Source organism: Pyrus communis, chromosome 5, assembly GCF_041283825.1.
Source record: "Pyrus communis isolate YQ-2024b chromosome 5, ASM4128382v1, whole genome shotgun sequence".
NCBI classification, from domain to species: Eukaryota; Viridiplantae; Streptophyta; class Magnoliopsida; order Rosales; family Rosaceae; genus Pyrus; species Pyrus communis.
In genome coordinates, this window is record NC_142569.1 from 6,387,237 (window position 1) to 6,401,008 (window position 13,772).

Sequence of the window (13,772 nt, forward strand, 5' to 3'; positions counted from 1 at the left end):
TGGTACGTGCCCCTAAAAATGGTTTTGGGTTAAGATTTTTTGCGTTTGTAAAAACACGGGGTATTTCTAAAAAATTAGGACAAAGTAGGTTCTTGGAGCAAAGTACAAATGCTAAATTTGTGCCAATTTAAGTGGTGTGCAAATTTTACCCTTTAATTTAATACAAATTCATTTGAGATCAGGCCATGAAAACAGCCTTTTTTGTTTCAATTAATGGTTGTTTGTTTTCTTACACCTAACGCTAGAGTACAATGAAACACCAAATAGGCTAGGAAATCATTCATCATATAAGAAAGAACTTCGTACATAAGCAGGACCATCCAAATAAGATTTCAGGCAAAGAGGATGGTGATACACGAAATACATAGTTATTCTGATTGTATATAGGAATGATAAATATGTATTCGTCCATAAAAAAGAATGAAAAATAGGAGAAAAGTGCCAACTAACAGAACCGAAGGGAGCTAATGTATTTACCCTCTATTCTTTATTTGTCCCTCTTCTTTCTGTTGCATTTATGTTGGCGTCTTCAACCGTAGCATACAATCTCAGTTTCCTATTGAGAAAAACAGAGGCATAAATATCATCTTATCCTCACAATACCACAAAATACAGCTTACTACATATTGGATTCTATTTGAACACTTTATTTTACCAAAATCTGTTAAAGATGAGTTGATTAAAGCTATAATTTGTTCTATTTTTGTAGACCTATATATTGAGTTGGTTAGATTGGGGATTCCAATTATTGGCTGGAATTTGGATGTAGAATTGTTGGATAAGATCTAAGTCTTATTGATAATAAGGATCATTAGATGTATCACACATATGTTTTTAATGATAATAATGATCATGAGGCTCCCCTAATGTAGTGTTCTGAGGAAAGTGGAAAAGATAAACTAAGTTCATGATGATACAGATAGAATATGTATTCATGGATAAGATACCTTAATGATCTTATGTGCATTTTTCTGGATAGGTCTTCATCTATTTACCTAACTATTGTGATAGTTAAAAGTTGCTTAATATGCTCTAAAATTAATGTAATTTAGTAAGGCTAAGTAAAAGCCAAAACCAAAATGACATAATAAATTCATTGCATAATATATGTCCATAAATGCAAATAGATGCTTGTAATTTAATTGATCTGTAAATGGCAAGCAATACTTATATGGAACAAAGAAATAATACAAATAAATGGCTAATAGTTAGGTATATAAGAGCCAGAAACCTTTCTCTGCATACAAAAAATCTAACAATGCGAAAATTAACCCACAAATACTTAATGTTAGCCTCTTCAATCAAATTCTACTTAACCCAAGACAAATCCAATCCTAATCAGCGAACATGACTTGAAAATTTGCTGGCTTTCTTTATCGTCATGTATGGCAAATAGACAGCAAGCGAATGCTCAAACCTGGAATGTGTAGCCACTGGTATTCTCCATGTGTATCACTCCCGAAACACGTTAAAAGCTTTGGCAAGTAAGCAAACTGCAACATCGATACAATGACAAACAGAACTTCAGTTACACATTGCCAAACCGTCCAAAACTTTACTCAGCAAGAGAGCAATTAAAACATCATATTCTAATAAAAAAATTGTAAGGCTACATCCAAACTGAATTGTGCATCTTTAGCAAAAACTTATAAAAAAAAAAAAAAATTAGATTGCAAAACTGTCTATGTAAATACTTAAAGTCATTGTAAAAGAATATACTATAATCGAACGAAGAGCATAAAACTCACCACGTTGCTTCAAGTCATTAAGCCTGAAATGCAATGAAATCAATTCAAACCACATATTACTGATGATTATTCTTAGGGGTGGATCATTTAAACATATTAGAACGATTATCCAAATATTGGTTGGATGATCGAAAATTTTACCTCTGCACGGATACTTGGATATGCATTAAGTTTGATAAGCATTAGTTCACGTTCTACTTGTGGCTCCCTTGAGATGTCTTTGACCTGATAAAGCAGAATTATAAGTGAAGATAATGCAGAAACTACCAAAAGGTTTTACACGAAATACTAAAGACGTCCACTAACCTTTGTCACATTCACCAACTTGTTGAGCTATTCAACAACCTGCCTCAACACCTTTTCAGTCCCAGACACAACTATGGTAAAGAGAGCCTTGTCCTTGTTCAAACCAACAGCATGAGACTCGATATTCTAACCTCTCGTGGCGAAAACTCATGCTATTCGGTTTATGATTCCACTCTTATCCCCAACAAACACTGAAATAGTATGGCCACTTATTCATACCAATCTACGTACACAGTATTTCAATGTAAACATACACAGTATTTCAAATGTAAACCCAATTATCAATTAGAAAACAAAAATAAGCAGAAACCTGCTTATCAACAGACCTAAAATTGATTAATCATGTAGCTTTACAGCTAAAAAAGGGTACATACATAAGAAGCTGCGCATGCAGAACCTCAACTCACAATTGAGCAAATTAGGAGAAAAAACCCATATCATAATACAGTTGAAATACAAAACTATGCACAAACATAGGAACTATCTTACAATTGGGTTTTATAAAAAGGTGAGACTAAACCCAAAAGAACAAAAAAACCAGCAGTAAAATCAAACTAAAGAATCAAACCCCAAGAACAAAATCAGAAGAGAAAAACAAAAAATGGAGAAATTCGAAAGGGTAATGGAGAAATGGAGGTGAAAAGAAACGTACTGGGATCTTATGAAAAGGGAGACATGGGACTTGAAGTAGATGTAATCTCCGTGAAGAGTGAGAATTGAACTATATAAAGTGACTTTGTATTAATGCACTTATGCTTTAGAAATTACTAATGATAATTACTTATAAATTAGAAAACTAAACTTTGGAATAAGGTCATATAATATTTATATTAGTTTAAGTAATTGGTCACTTTATAATGTTACATTACAAAGATATATGAAATATCTTCATATATTAAATTACAATTAGTATCGCACTAAAATGCCTTCATATACCACTTTAATATATGAAGGCATTTAAGGTTAAAGATAGTTTTGTTCCATTGTGACATTTCATATAAATGTAACTTTATAATGCTGCAATTATAAAGCATATACTTTATATTTTATCAGTTAAACAAAGTCCCTGTAATTGAGTTACTTATAAATTGACTTTGTTGCACAATTAGTAAAGATGCACATTTCAGTTAAATATAATATGTAACCTTATTACAATTAGTAATATATTTTATATATTTATATATAAAGTGACTTATAAAGAAGGTTACAGTAGTAATTATGAAGATATTTATTTGTTCTTTATTTTCAAAATATCTTTGTAAAATATAATATGTAATTTAAGTAATTATTTTATAAATTGTGTTTGTGTCCATCACAACAATTTCTTATTATTTTCAATTTTTTATTATGTTCAATCATCTAACTTAGTCTTTTTGCACCTGCCCATTGTACCCAAAAATGAAATTTATGAATTGTACACTAACCAATCCACCTTTTTTTTTTTTTTTTTTTTTGCTTGCTAATTATTATGGTGTCTTTTTTTTTTTTTTTTTTTTGGCTGATAGAATTTGATTTCACGAAATGAGCTATGCTTGATCATTATTATGACTTTGGTAATTAAGTTACTCAGTCTAGTTAGAATTTTGTTATCTCCATCAGTACCATTTTACCATTATATATTGTACAGAAGAAGATCAAGAGTTAGGTTCCTTAAACTCTCATATAAAAAATAAAAAAATATGCTTAATTATTTAATGTTGTATAGAAAATATGAAATTATCCATATATTTTGTAACATGAGGATTAGTGGCTGTATTAAAAGGGTGCACAACAACATTTTTTTTATTATGGTGGACAAAAAGGTATTATGGGCAATATTTGGCGTCATTCGAGCAGGTTGACATATCATTTGTTCAATGGTTGTGTGAATGGGATAGTTGATGCAGTTAGAGGAGTGAGTACATAATTATGGGTGTGCCATTTTGGGTTGGGACTAAGATGTTCAACATTAGAGCATGGGCCAAGCTACGTAGTTCCAATTGCTTGAGTTGAAGAAAGGTTGATGAGATAATGGTGTTACCGTACAATCATCCCATCATTCCAAAGTGATAATGGTGTTATTGCATGCCATATTGTCATATTGCCACATTTGTTGAATAATTTAGGAGCATATATTCCATCCAATTTGCACATATATGAGTAATCTCTCATACATTTTTTACTATTTTTTCTTTAAAACAACAACGAAGATAAAATGGGAAAACATATACTATTTATAAATAAAAAAATATGAAAATATGACATGTAATTTGATTTCTAAATACATATTAACAACACTTAATGTCCTTAAATCAAAATGTTTCAGATTCATAAGTTTTCAATCAAAGTTATAGGCTAGCTAGGGATGAACTCCTAATATATGAAACAAAGCAAAATATGGACAACATGTACATATGTAAACATAGCGTCTACGTGTGAAATCAAAGCCATGCTTGCCACCCATTTGCTTGCACTTGATGCTTTAGATTTTCATGGTTAATTTGCAAGCAATGATGATAAAATAAGAAGTCTAACTATAATGCACAATCCCAACTATAAAGATTGTAAGCAACTTAACCTAAATACCTTTAAGTTTGACAATTTTCTCATGGCAATACTTTTACTCCAGTTACTTGTAGAATACTGAAAGATAAATATATTTGTCAAGTTTGAGGTAACAAATTGTAATCATATTTACAAAATTAAATAATAAGAAATATTACCTTAATCTTGTACTTCAACCTTTGTACTTTAAGACAGGTGTGATGCTTGTAAAACTGACAAAAAATGCAATTTTATTTATATTTGAAAATTGAATGCAATTTGAATTTATAGTATACTTTTGTATGAAAATAAGAGAAGACTTACCGTATTTAGAAAAGTTGTTTGGCCACTGTTAATCTTTTTTCTGCACCCATAAATTGTTTTATTTTATTTTATAATTTGAGATAATTAATTTGTAGAATGATATAGAGAATGCCATTAAAAATAAATAGGTAAGAAATGGTGTTGTACCTTATTTGTTGGACTTTATTCCAAATACGTATGATCTGAGGAGTTGTTGAAGGTTTTAATTCTTCCACAGCCTTTTTCATGCGCCACCTATATATTGAAGGTATATATAATGTTAGATTTCTTGTAACAAATTTGTATATAATTTAGGATACATACTGCTCATGCTTCTTCTTTTTCCACTCTTTGAGAATTAGTTGGCTTAGATTAGTAGTTTTTACTCCGACAGATATCTCCCAACCAGGTGTAAAAATAGAGACACGTCTGTTTGAGATCTTATCAATAGGTTCCTTCTTCATTTTTGTGGGTATTCTTGTAAATATCCTAAGAATGAAAACTTTATATTTTTAAAATTACCATAGCACACGTATAGCACATTAAGATAATCAAAAGTGAAACTTATAATCTGACCAAAATTTAAAAATCGCACGATGAAAATTTCAAAGGAAGAAGTTTAAAAAACTAAAATTGACTTAGAAATACTAAATACAAACTCATATATACATCCTGAAAGTTGCAATAGACCGCATCAAATTTATCACCTAAAAGATAAAGCGTAAAAAAGAACCTAAAAACTGAAAAGGTAAATTTGGATTGAGATTTACCCAAAGTTACTCAAACCTTTGAACTTTGGAGCCTAATAGAATTGTCTTGACCCTATAACAAAAAGGAGAGAGAAAGAATAAGAAAATTGAAATAAAAAGCACCAAGATTTTAACCACAAAAGCTATAGCACATACGTTTCAAAGGCGAAAACCCATGGAAGTGAAAAGAAAGAAGCTTACACCCAGATTAATTTCCTTTTTACGCCTGGGGAGAGGGAGAGGGAGAGAGAGAAGAATGGCAAAGCAAAAAAAGCGAAAAATTTGAAAAAAAAAAAAAAGAAGAATGATGACTCGGACGTTGCTTAAACCCGTTTTATCCCACGTTGGAGTGTGAGAGTCTATAATATCAAGTAACAACTCTTGATAGCAATTACATAACTGAGGGGAAAATTAGAACATTTGAATTTGGATATGGGAAAATGGGTAGAAACGAAAAAAATGGGATTTTATGAACTGGGAAGTTAGCGTTTGTAGTGGGCGAATTACACTCCTTTTTGAAAACTCAAGGCAACCTCTACCCCTTTCTTTCTCCCACGTTGGTTTCGTTATATCTATATATAAATATAGAATTTTGTGAGATATTAATTCTTTTTATCACATTTTTAAATTTCTTAGATATTTTTTGAATACAATTTTGTTAGATTAAAATTTTCTCCGAAAATAGAAGAGGAGTGGAGTATTATATGACCTTTTTTTTTAAAAATTTTTCAATAAAACACAACTAATATTTCTCACACACTCACCACTGTTGAACGCAATATCATTTTTGCATTTATTTTCTGGTACGTGGGTTCTTGGTAGTTTTTGTTTCTACGGTTGTTCATGGTTCTCCCTGAATTTGGAACTGATGACACCATTTTGAACGTCCTTTTCATTTTACGCTTAGAAATTTTTTCCTTGGCTGAGCATATGAAAGGTATTGAAGTGAAATTTGTAAACTGCAAGTAACTGAATATGGGGAGTTACTGCTTGGTAGTGGGTGAAAATTTTGATGTAACGGAAGTTGAAATTGATTAAATAAAAGAAATTCAAGGAGAGAAGAATGATAGGACATGTAGGATTCTCCCACGTTGGTTGGTTTCTTATTTTTTAATATATTTTTGTGAGATATTAATATCTCTCCCACCTAAAATAGAGGAGGCACGGGCCTTTATTTTTTTTTCCAAATAAAACAAATTTTGAATTTACAGTTTTATTTGAATGAGGTATCTGGAGAGGATCCTCAATCTTATAAACGTGGTGTTTTTAATTATTTTAATGTTTTTTATTGATTTTTTATTATTAAGAGAGAAAATCATCCGGAATTATAGGTGGCAAGTGCAACGTGCAAATGGAGTGGAGTGAAATTCATGCGGTTTTAACTGTTTGTATTTACCATTTGTCTCTTTTTCCGCAAAACTTCTTCTATTTACCATTTGTCTCTATTTTGTGCTTTACTTAGATCTCCTTCCGCAAAACTGCTTCCTCTCCCACGTTTGAATTTTTTTTCATGCACGATCGTGTTTATAGTTCTACAAAACTACTCCCTTCACACGCTTCAAGTGTTCAATGTCTGAATAGCAGTTCTAATTCTAAACATATTAGGGTTCTTTTTATTTATTTATTTATTTTTATTCCATTAGTTTTACAATAACGTGAGTCTGTAAACTACAGTCTCTCCCACGTTTCTTTCCTCAATTTTTTTCAAAATTTTCTAATTCTAAACATATTTGGTTTTTTTTTTCATTCGATCAAATTTTACAATAACGTGAGAGTTTGTAAACTAAAACCTGCAGTCTCTCTCCCACGTTTCTTTCCTCAATTTCCCAACATTTTTTTTTCGCTTTTTTCTCATTTTTTTTAACGGCATCCGTCTCTTTATGTTTTCATCTACTTTTTTTTTTTTTTTTTTTTTTTTTTTTTTTTAAATCAAGATGAGTACCAATATTGCATTCATGGGTTATCTATTACGTGGACTCGTGACCAGTATGCGTTTTAATTTCCGGTTTCCTATGTATTTTTTTTTTGTATTACTTGCTCTCAATTTATAGTAAAAATTTAATATTTTTTTCATTACAGTTTTCTATTCGGTTATGAGTTTTTTACCAATTTGTCCTTATTTTCTATTTTTTTTTGGGTTTGATTGTGAAGCTTTGAGGGAGGGTTTGATTCATCCAACGAATAAAAACAATCTTGGCTAAGAGTGTAGAAAAAGTATATCTCACGTAAGCATCTCTCATGTGTGTTGTGTTTCATTTCACTATGTTACCCCTATTATAAGCAGTTACTTTTGTGTTGTCTTTTTTATTGAATGAGGACATTATGAGAATATTGAATGCTTCACCAAACTGGTCTTCTCCCTTTATATATATAGATAGAAGATATATATATATATATATATTTACGTTGATTTTGGTAAAAGAACTGTTATTGATGTTTGATAAAAGAACTGAAAAGCTTAAATAAATAAATAAAAAGGATATATATGCATGCGTGTGTACGGTACAGGAATAAAGAAACATTGATGGTCTTTTACCTTGGTAGTGACTAATTTTGCAGTCATATTCATGTGTGTGCAATGCAATAAAAGTAAGCACCCGCCTTTTGTCTTTCCTGCAAGAAGAAATGGATAAATTATAAATAACTATTAACAATAGTCCAGATAAAAGGGAAGATTTAAAATGCATAAATTCAAACTATATAACTTAATTAAGATGAGAGGAGAATTGAAAGCATCTCAATGAAAATTACAGAACAATCTAACTAAAAGTACGATAGCCTTGAGTAACAGAGGCAATTTAGCACCCAAATAAAATTGGTAGATTAACGAATATGAGTTCAAACGCGGAGGAAAGCAACAAAACCAATCAAACAATGAATTACCAATAGAATAAAACGACAAATATGAATATCTTACAAAAATGCAAGCAACAAATTACCAATACTCAAACAAAACCTCACTTCAGTGAAATTCAAATTTGGAGAAGGTTAGAGAAAAAGGACTTGATGGGTTGGATACATGGAATTGGTACAGACGGGGCATTCCCTATAATTTATAGATATCATTCAAAAAATAAGAAACAAAGATGGTTAGGGAAATATTAAGACGATTACAGGAAACATACATGGTTAGTTGAAGAGGCAATCTGCAAACACTAATTACCAGTAAATATTTATAGATGGAAAGCCTTTAGATCTGTATGTGTTCTTCGAAACATTGTCAAATTTTTATCTAATGTGCCGCATGGTCTCTGGGTCTGCATCTCTATAGCCAGTCGTTCCACAAAGTTGTTGGTGTAGTCCAAAAACAACACAATCAAAATCAACGAAGAATGAAACCCAAAAGTAGAATTAGGTAAAATAAAACGCTAGATAAACCCTGAAAAATCTAAAAACCATTGCAGAGTCAGAGTGTTGAGTATTTATGTTCAATAGTAGAAAAGGAATTTCACCACTTGCCTGATTCTGATTACTTGATGAGGTTGCAAAGTGGGGACTTGATGGAGAAAGAAATCAACACAAAAAAGAGCAAGAGAAGAGAAGAAGAGAAGAAAATAAAGAAAAATACCTGAGAGACTGAGAAGATTGAGTTTTTGTGTGGTGGATGGTGGAAGAAAGAGAGAAACCGAATGCAACTGCTCATAGCGGTTCCAAACCAAACCACGTTCATCTTCTCTCCCGTGTAGTAATACTGGTTTTACCATTTTATCCTCATTTTCTTAACTTTTTTGGATTTCAATTGTTAAGAAAACGAAGGGGCTTTCTTGGCATTTTTGAATGCTTCACCAAACTGGTGTAAATCCATGGCAGGAGTATCTCACTTTATATACTAGGGTTCCGCTATCATCATTAACAATTCTATATAATTCTTGTGAGAACCCGAATTTTTTTTAATTAATTAGTAGTGCAAGTGTTTGATTTAACTCTCTAATCTATATAATTAGACTAATATGTAAATTGGTTCATATTTTTTTAGATTCATTATATATATATATATATATTATATACTATATACATCTAAAAAAAAAAGGACAAATACAATATTTTGTTATTACTTTATTTTTTTTATTTTTCCTTCTTCTGGACGACAACCCCAATAAGACCATCTCCAATGGTTGGGCTAAAAGCTAAATTTTTTAGCCCGGAAAATTTAGCTTTTAGCCTAGAAACAACTTTTCTGCTCCAACCGTTCTAGCCTAAAATTTTAGCCCGGGATTATTAAAGAATGAACTTAGGCTATTTTTTTTGTTAAATTAAATTTAAAAAAAAAATTAAATATGTAGACTATTGTAAATTAATTTTATGAACATTTTAATCCAAAAAAATTTAAATTCCGATAAATATTAGGTGGAGTCCACTCCGATTTCTGGGCTAAATTTTGAGGGAAATTTGGCATTGGTTTAGCATTTAGCATTTAGCCCAAAATTTCCTCTTGGGTTGGAGTGGGTTTGGGGGGAAATTTTGAGAGGTAATTTGGCTTTTAGCCCACCATTGGAGTTGGTCTAAGGAGTTCACAATCTCCTTATCTTCTTTTGTCTGGAAAGGGGAAAAAGAAGCCCTAGCTTTTTCTCTCTTCGAATTTCATAAGCAAGAAATAAGTTTTTGTCTTTGAGTCTTTAATTCCATACTTATCTAGAGTCAAATTGGAGTAGCCAACAAGTAATTCATGAGGTAAGTTTGTTTTTGTTTCCTTATGACTGTACATTGAGCTTGTGTTTTACATGCTTCTCTCTCTCTTACCAGCACGTAGGAATTTGAAATTAGGAGGTGTGTTATTTTCATTTGCTAGGATTTTCATCTCAATCTAGTTACCATGTGGGTAGTCAAATAAATCCTCCTCTTACTGCTAGCAAGCAGGAGGTGTTCAATTTCTGTGGCTTGGTGGGTTGTGTCACTTGAGTGTTAGTTCCAGGAGAACTTGTGGAGTCTATGGAAGCAGGAGGTGGAGGTCTAAGAAGCAGGTGGTGAAGAGTCTAGAGTTAGGTATCATGATTGTTGGGGATAAGTACGAGTTTTTATCCAGTTAAAATGAAACAAAAAAACCTGTATAAATAGGGAGTTAATAGTTCTCTTGAGAATCAATAGTAATAGAAATGCCAGACAAAAAGCTTTATAGTTTCAAAAGGCTAGTGAAGGAGAAAGGGTGCTAAGAGTTGAAGTATTTTCTTTTGGTTAGACTTCTCATTCCTTTTATTTGTTTCATTTTTATTTTAGGGGTGCTTTGAAGAGGTTGGTTAATCAATAGTCAATCTCTTTCAGTTAAAAACCCTCGTAATTTTATTATAGAATGTTCAGTTTTCCCTTTGATTTCAAAATATACTTATGTTCTGTTACTGTTTAAAAGAGAGCTTTCATAAACTCAAAAAGAAAGAGTCTTTTATGTTGAGGTTTTGGTTATGGATTGGTATGAAGGAAGGGATTTCAAGGTGAATTTTTGAAACATGAAACTTTTGAACTAGTCATCCAAGTCAATAAACAAATTTTGGTGTTGGAAACGAGTTATGATTGTAATAATATATTTAGATATTATTGGTACACATATCCAATATTAATTTTTCATAACAAATTTCCACTATCCAAAAACTTTTAGTTTTAAAACTATTTTTACTAGAAAACTGAAGTATGTTTTGTTTGAGATATTATTATACATACTTATTAAAGTATGTATTCTACAAAGTTTATTTATAATACAAGTTATATTGTACGCTTAAATAGTGATAGTTTATACTTTGAATAGGAACTCACGAGTTGGATCAAGATACTTGATCAGTTTGGCAGTTACGTGGACTTACGTTGTAGCTTTAGAACCAGGTAGGGGTTGCTTGGGAAACCTCATAAACATTTATTCTTTTATTATCTGATTAATACATATTGATTGATATTTATCTATGTAGTTGGATTCATAAACTCATTGCCTATATGATTACTTGGATGGATTGATATACATGTTTTTCATTCATTTGTTAAACAATGAACTGATTACCTTGAGTTGAGATTCTTGCAAAAGGGATAGGGAATTGGGCAATGAGGAAGGCTTTTGTGTAGTTGAGCCTAATTCTTGGCAAGTACCAGGTCTCAGGCTAGCCCCAAAGTGCACAATAATTTAAGGGTATTACGAGACTGGCAAAAGGGAATTAGGCAAGAGCACTAACAAAAGGAAAATATGGTGTTTGGGTTCAGGTTAATAGGGTTTGAAGAGAGAAACTTTGTGCATTCATACATATCATTTTTCTAATGTGTTTTAACTACATAAAAATAATATACTCATGGCTATATATATATATATATATATATATATATATATATATATATTGAGGCATAATGTCCCTACTGAGCTTTATGTTCACCCTAATTAAATTTGTGCAGGTTCGGAACCAGATAATTAAGTCATGTGCTAGAGATGTTACTTGATGTATGATATGTGTAAATAGAAATAAAATAAAGAACTTGGTGGTGTTTGCTCTTTTGTTTGAATAAGGAACAAGAAGCTTTATGTAAATTTATGTAAAGTGTACTTTGTAAAACTTGAGAATTATCTCTTGGTAAATAAATGTGAATTATGTTTGAACAGATTTATATCTTCTAAATAATTTTTTTTTCTTGTTTTTCTTCACTATTTAACTATGGATTAATTTGTTCTTAAAGATTTTATTCCATATTAAATTGTGAATCATGCCTTAATTAGAGTTTTAAGTTAATACTCTGATTAGGGTGTGACAATTCTTCCAATTACTTATGAATTTCCACATACATGCTTTGAAGGTTAGGTTTTCCTAATGCATATTTTCATCGTGATGTTCAAGCGAAAACGTATATCTAACATGCAACCCATCTGTGATGTTCAGATTAAATATAAACATGCAAGACTCATTAAGTTTTGTGAAAACCCTTTGAAAAACCATGCAACCCTTAAGAGCGTGATGTTCACCTTAAGTGAACTTACAATTACTAATCACAAGAAGCCTTCTTCAATTTCAGGGTGATGTTCCAACAGAAATTGTATCAAATTACTTGTCTAAAAAAACCTAATGGTCGTGAATCACTAAGACAATTAGATAGTTTAATCGCGGTGATTAATAATTCAAAACATGCATGCAATCAATCATAAGCAATTAATAAAATCACATATTCATGCTAAGGCTCAAGGCATCGTCGTAGCAAGAGAACTAGTTACGAACAATCATAATAAAAACGAAAGAAAATATATTAACTAGAAAAATGATTGAAAACACCTTGTAGGTAAAAAAATCTGAAGTTCTCCAAAATAATGCGTCTCCCAATGTTGTGTAGAGAACCCTAATGGCTATAAAGTCTTATTTATAATACTCCAAATTAAAACCCTCATAGAAAAGGTTTTCTAAAAACTAGGAAATAAAATAACAAAAGGATAATTAGGAATTACATTCCTATTCTAACTAAGAAATCAGCCTAGCAAAGATATAGCCACATTTTCGAACCTTTAGGGTTCCAAAACAGACCCAAAATAGCTAGAATTAAAGCTTAAGATGTCCTGAACATAATTGCAGAAGGCCTCGAAGACAAAAGACATCATCTTGGACGCCAAAAAGCCCAAATAAGCCTAAAACATTACTTTGACAGCATTGTGCTGTGTCTTTATTTCATCACCATAATTAAATCGCTTGATAGAAAATTATGAAACTTTTACATGAATAAGTTGAGAGACACATGAATGTCCTCCAATTTGAATCACTCCAAAATTCGTATGTTTCATCATGTTTTGCTCTAGATGAATTCGAATGTCCTACATTGAAAATATAAAGCCAAGTATTAAAATTCTACTAAAATAATTATCAAATTATACTAAGAATAGGGTAAAATATATAATATAATATTGACTCATCAATGAAATTTTTCAATATCAGACTTGAGGCACTGGGCGAAAATATATGAAACGCAGTCGTGCAAGAAGCGGTAATCAGTGTCACGCTTGTATCTATGAGCTGCCTTGTTGGCTGTATTTTTTTTATTGATTTTCTTCATTTGATCTGATGGCCGAACATAAAGTGTGAAAAGTAAAATTAAATGTGTGAATAGCACCACTCTTGAAAGGGTAATGCTAAGGAGACTAAATTTGTAGTGTAAGATCCCACATCGCCCGGGGGAAAAGAGGTGATGTGCTTTA

General features: G+C 31.3%; 1 protein-coding gene and 1 long non-coding RNA gene across 3 annotated transcripts; one reads left to right on the top strand and one right to left on the bottom strand.

Annotated features, from left to right (window-relative positions):
• Nucleotides 1-1,185: 1,185 nt before the first annotated feature.
• LOC148696628 (uncharacterized) lies at nucleotides 1,186-5,344 on the bottom strand. The gene is made up of 7 exons (XM_088693324.1): nucleotides 5,205-5,344; nucleotides 5,049-5,135; nucleotides 4,902-4,941; nucleotides 4,757-4,810; nucleotides 4,620-4,676; nucleotides 4,467-4,534; nucleotides 1,186-1,493 (listed from the first exon to the last, which is right to left on the bottom strand). The coding sequence occupies exons 1-6, from the start codon at nucleotides 5,342-5,344 to the stop codon at nucleotides 4,475-4,477; spliced, it is 438 nt and encodes a 145-aa protein (XP_088549450.1). The 3' UTR covers nucleotides 1,186-1,493; nucleotides 4,467-4,474.
• A 4,794-nt stretch (nucleotides 5,345-10,138) lies between these two features.
• On the top strand, nucleotides 10,139-12,197 carry LOC148696629 (uncharacterized). 2 transcript variants are annotated; one of them, XR_015962373.1, is made up of 2 exons: nucleotides 10,139-10,300; nucleotides 11,996-12,197. It is a non-coding gene; the product is annotated as an uncharacterized LOC148696629 (long non-coding RNA). The 2 variants fall into 2 exon arrangements; XR_015962372.1 differs by lacking the exon at nucleotides 11,996-12,197 and adding an exon at nucleotides 11,367-11,573.
• Nucleotides 12,198-13,772: the final 1,575 nt, after the last annotated feature.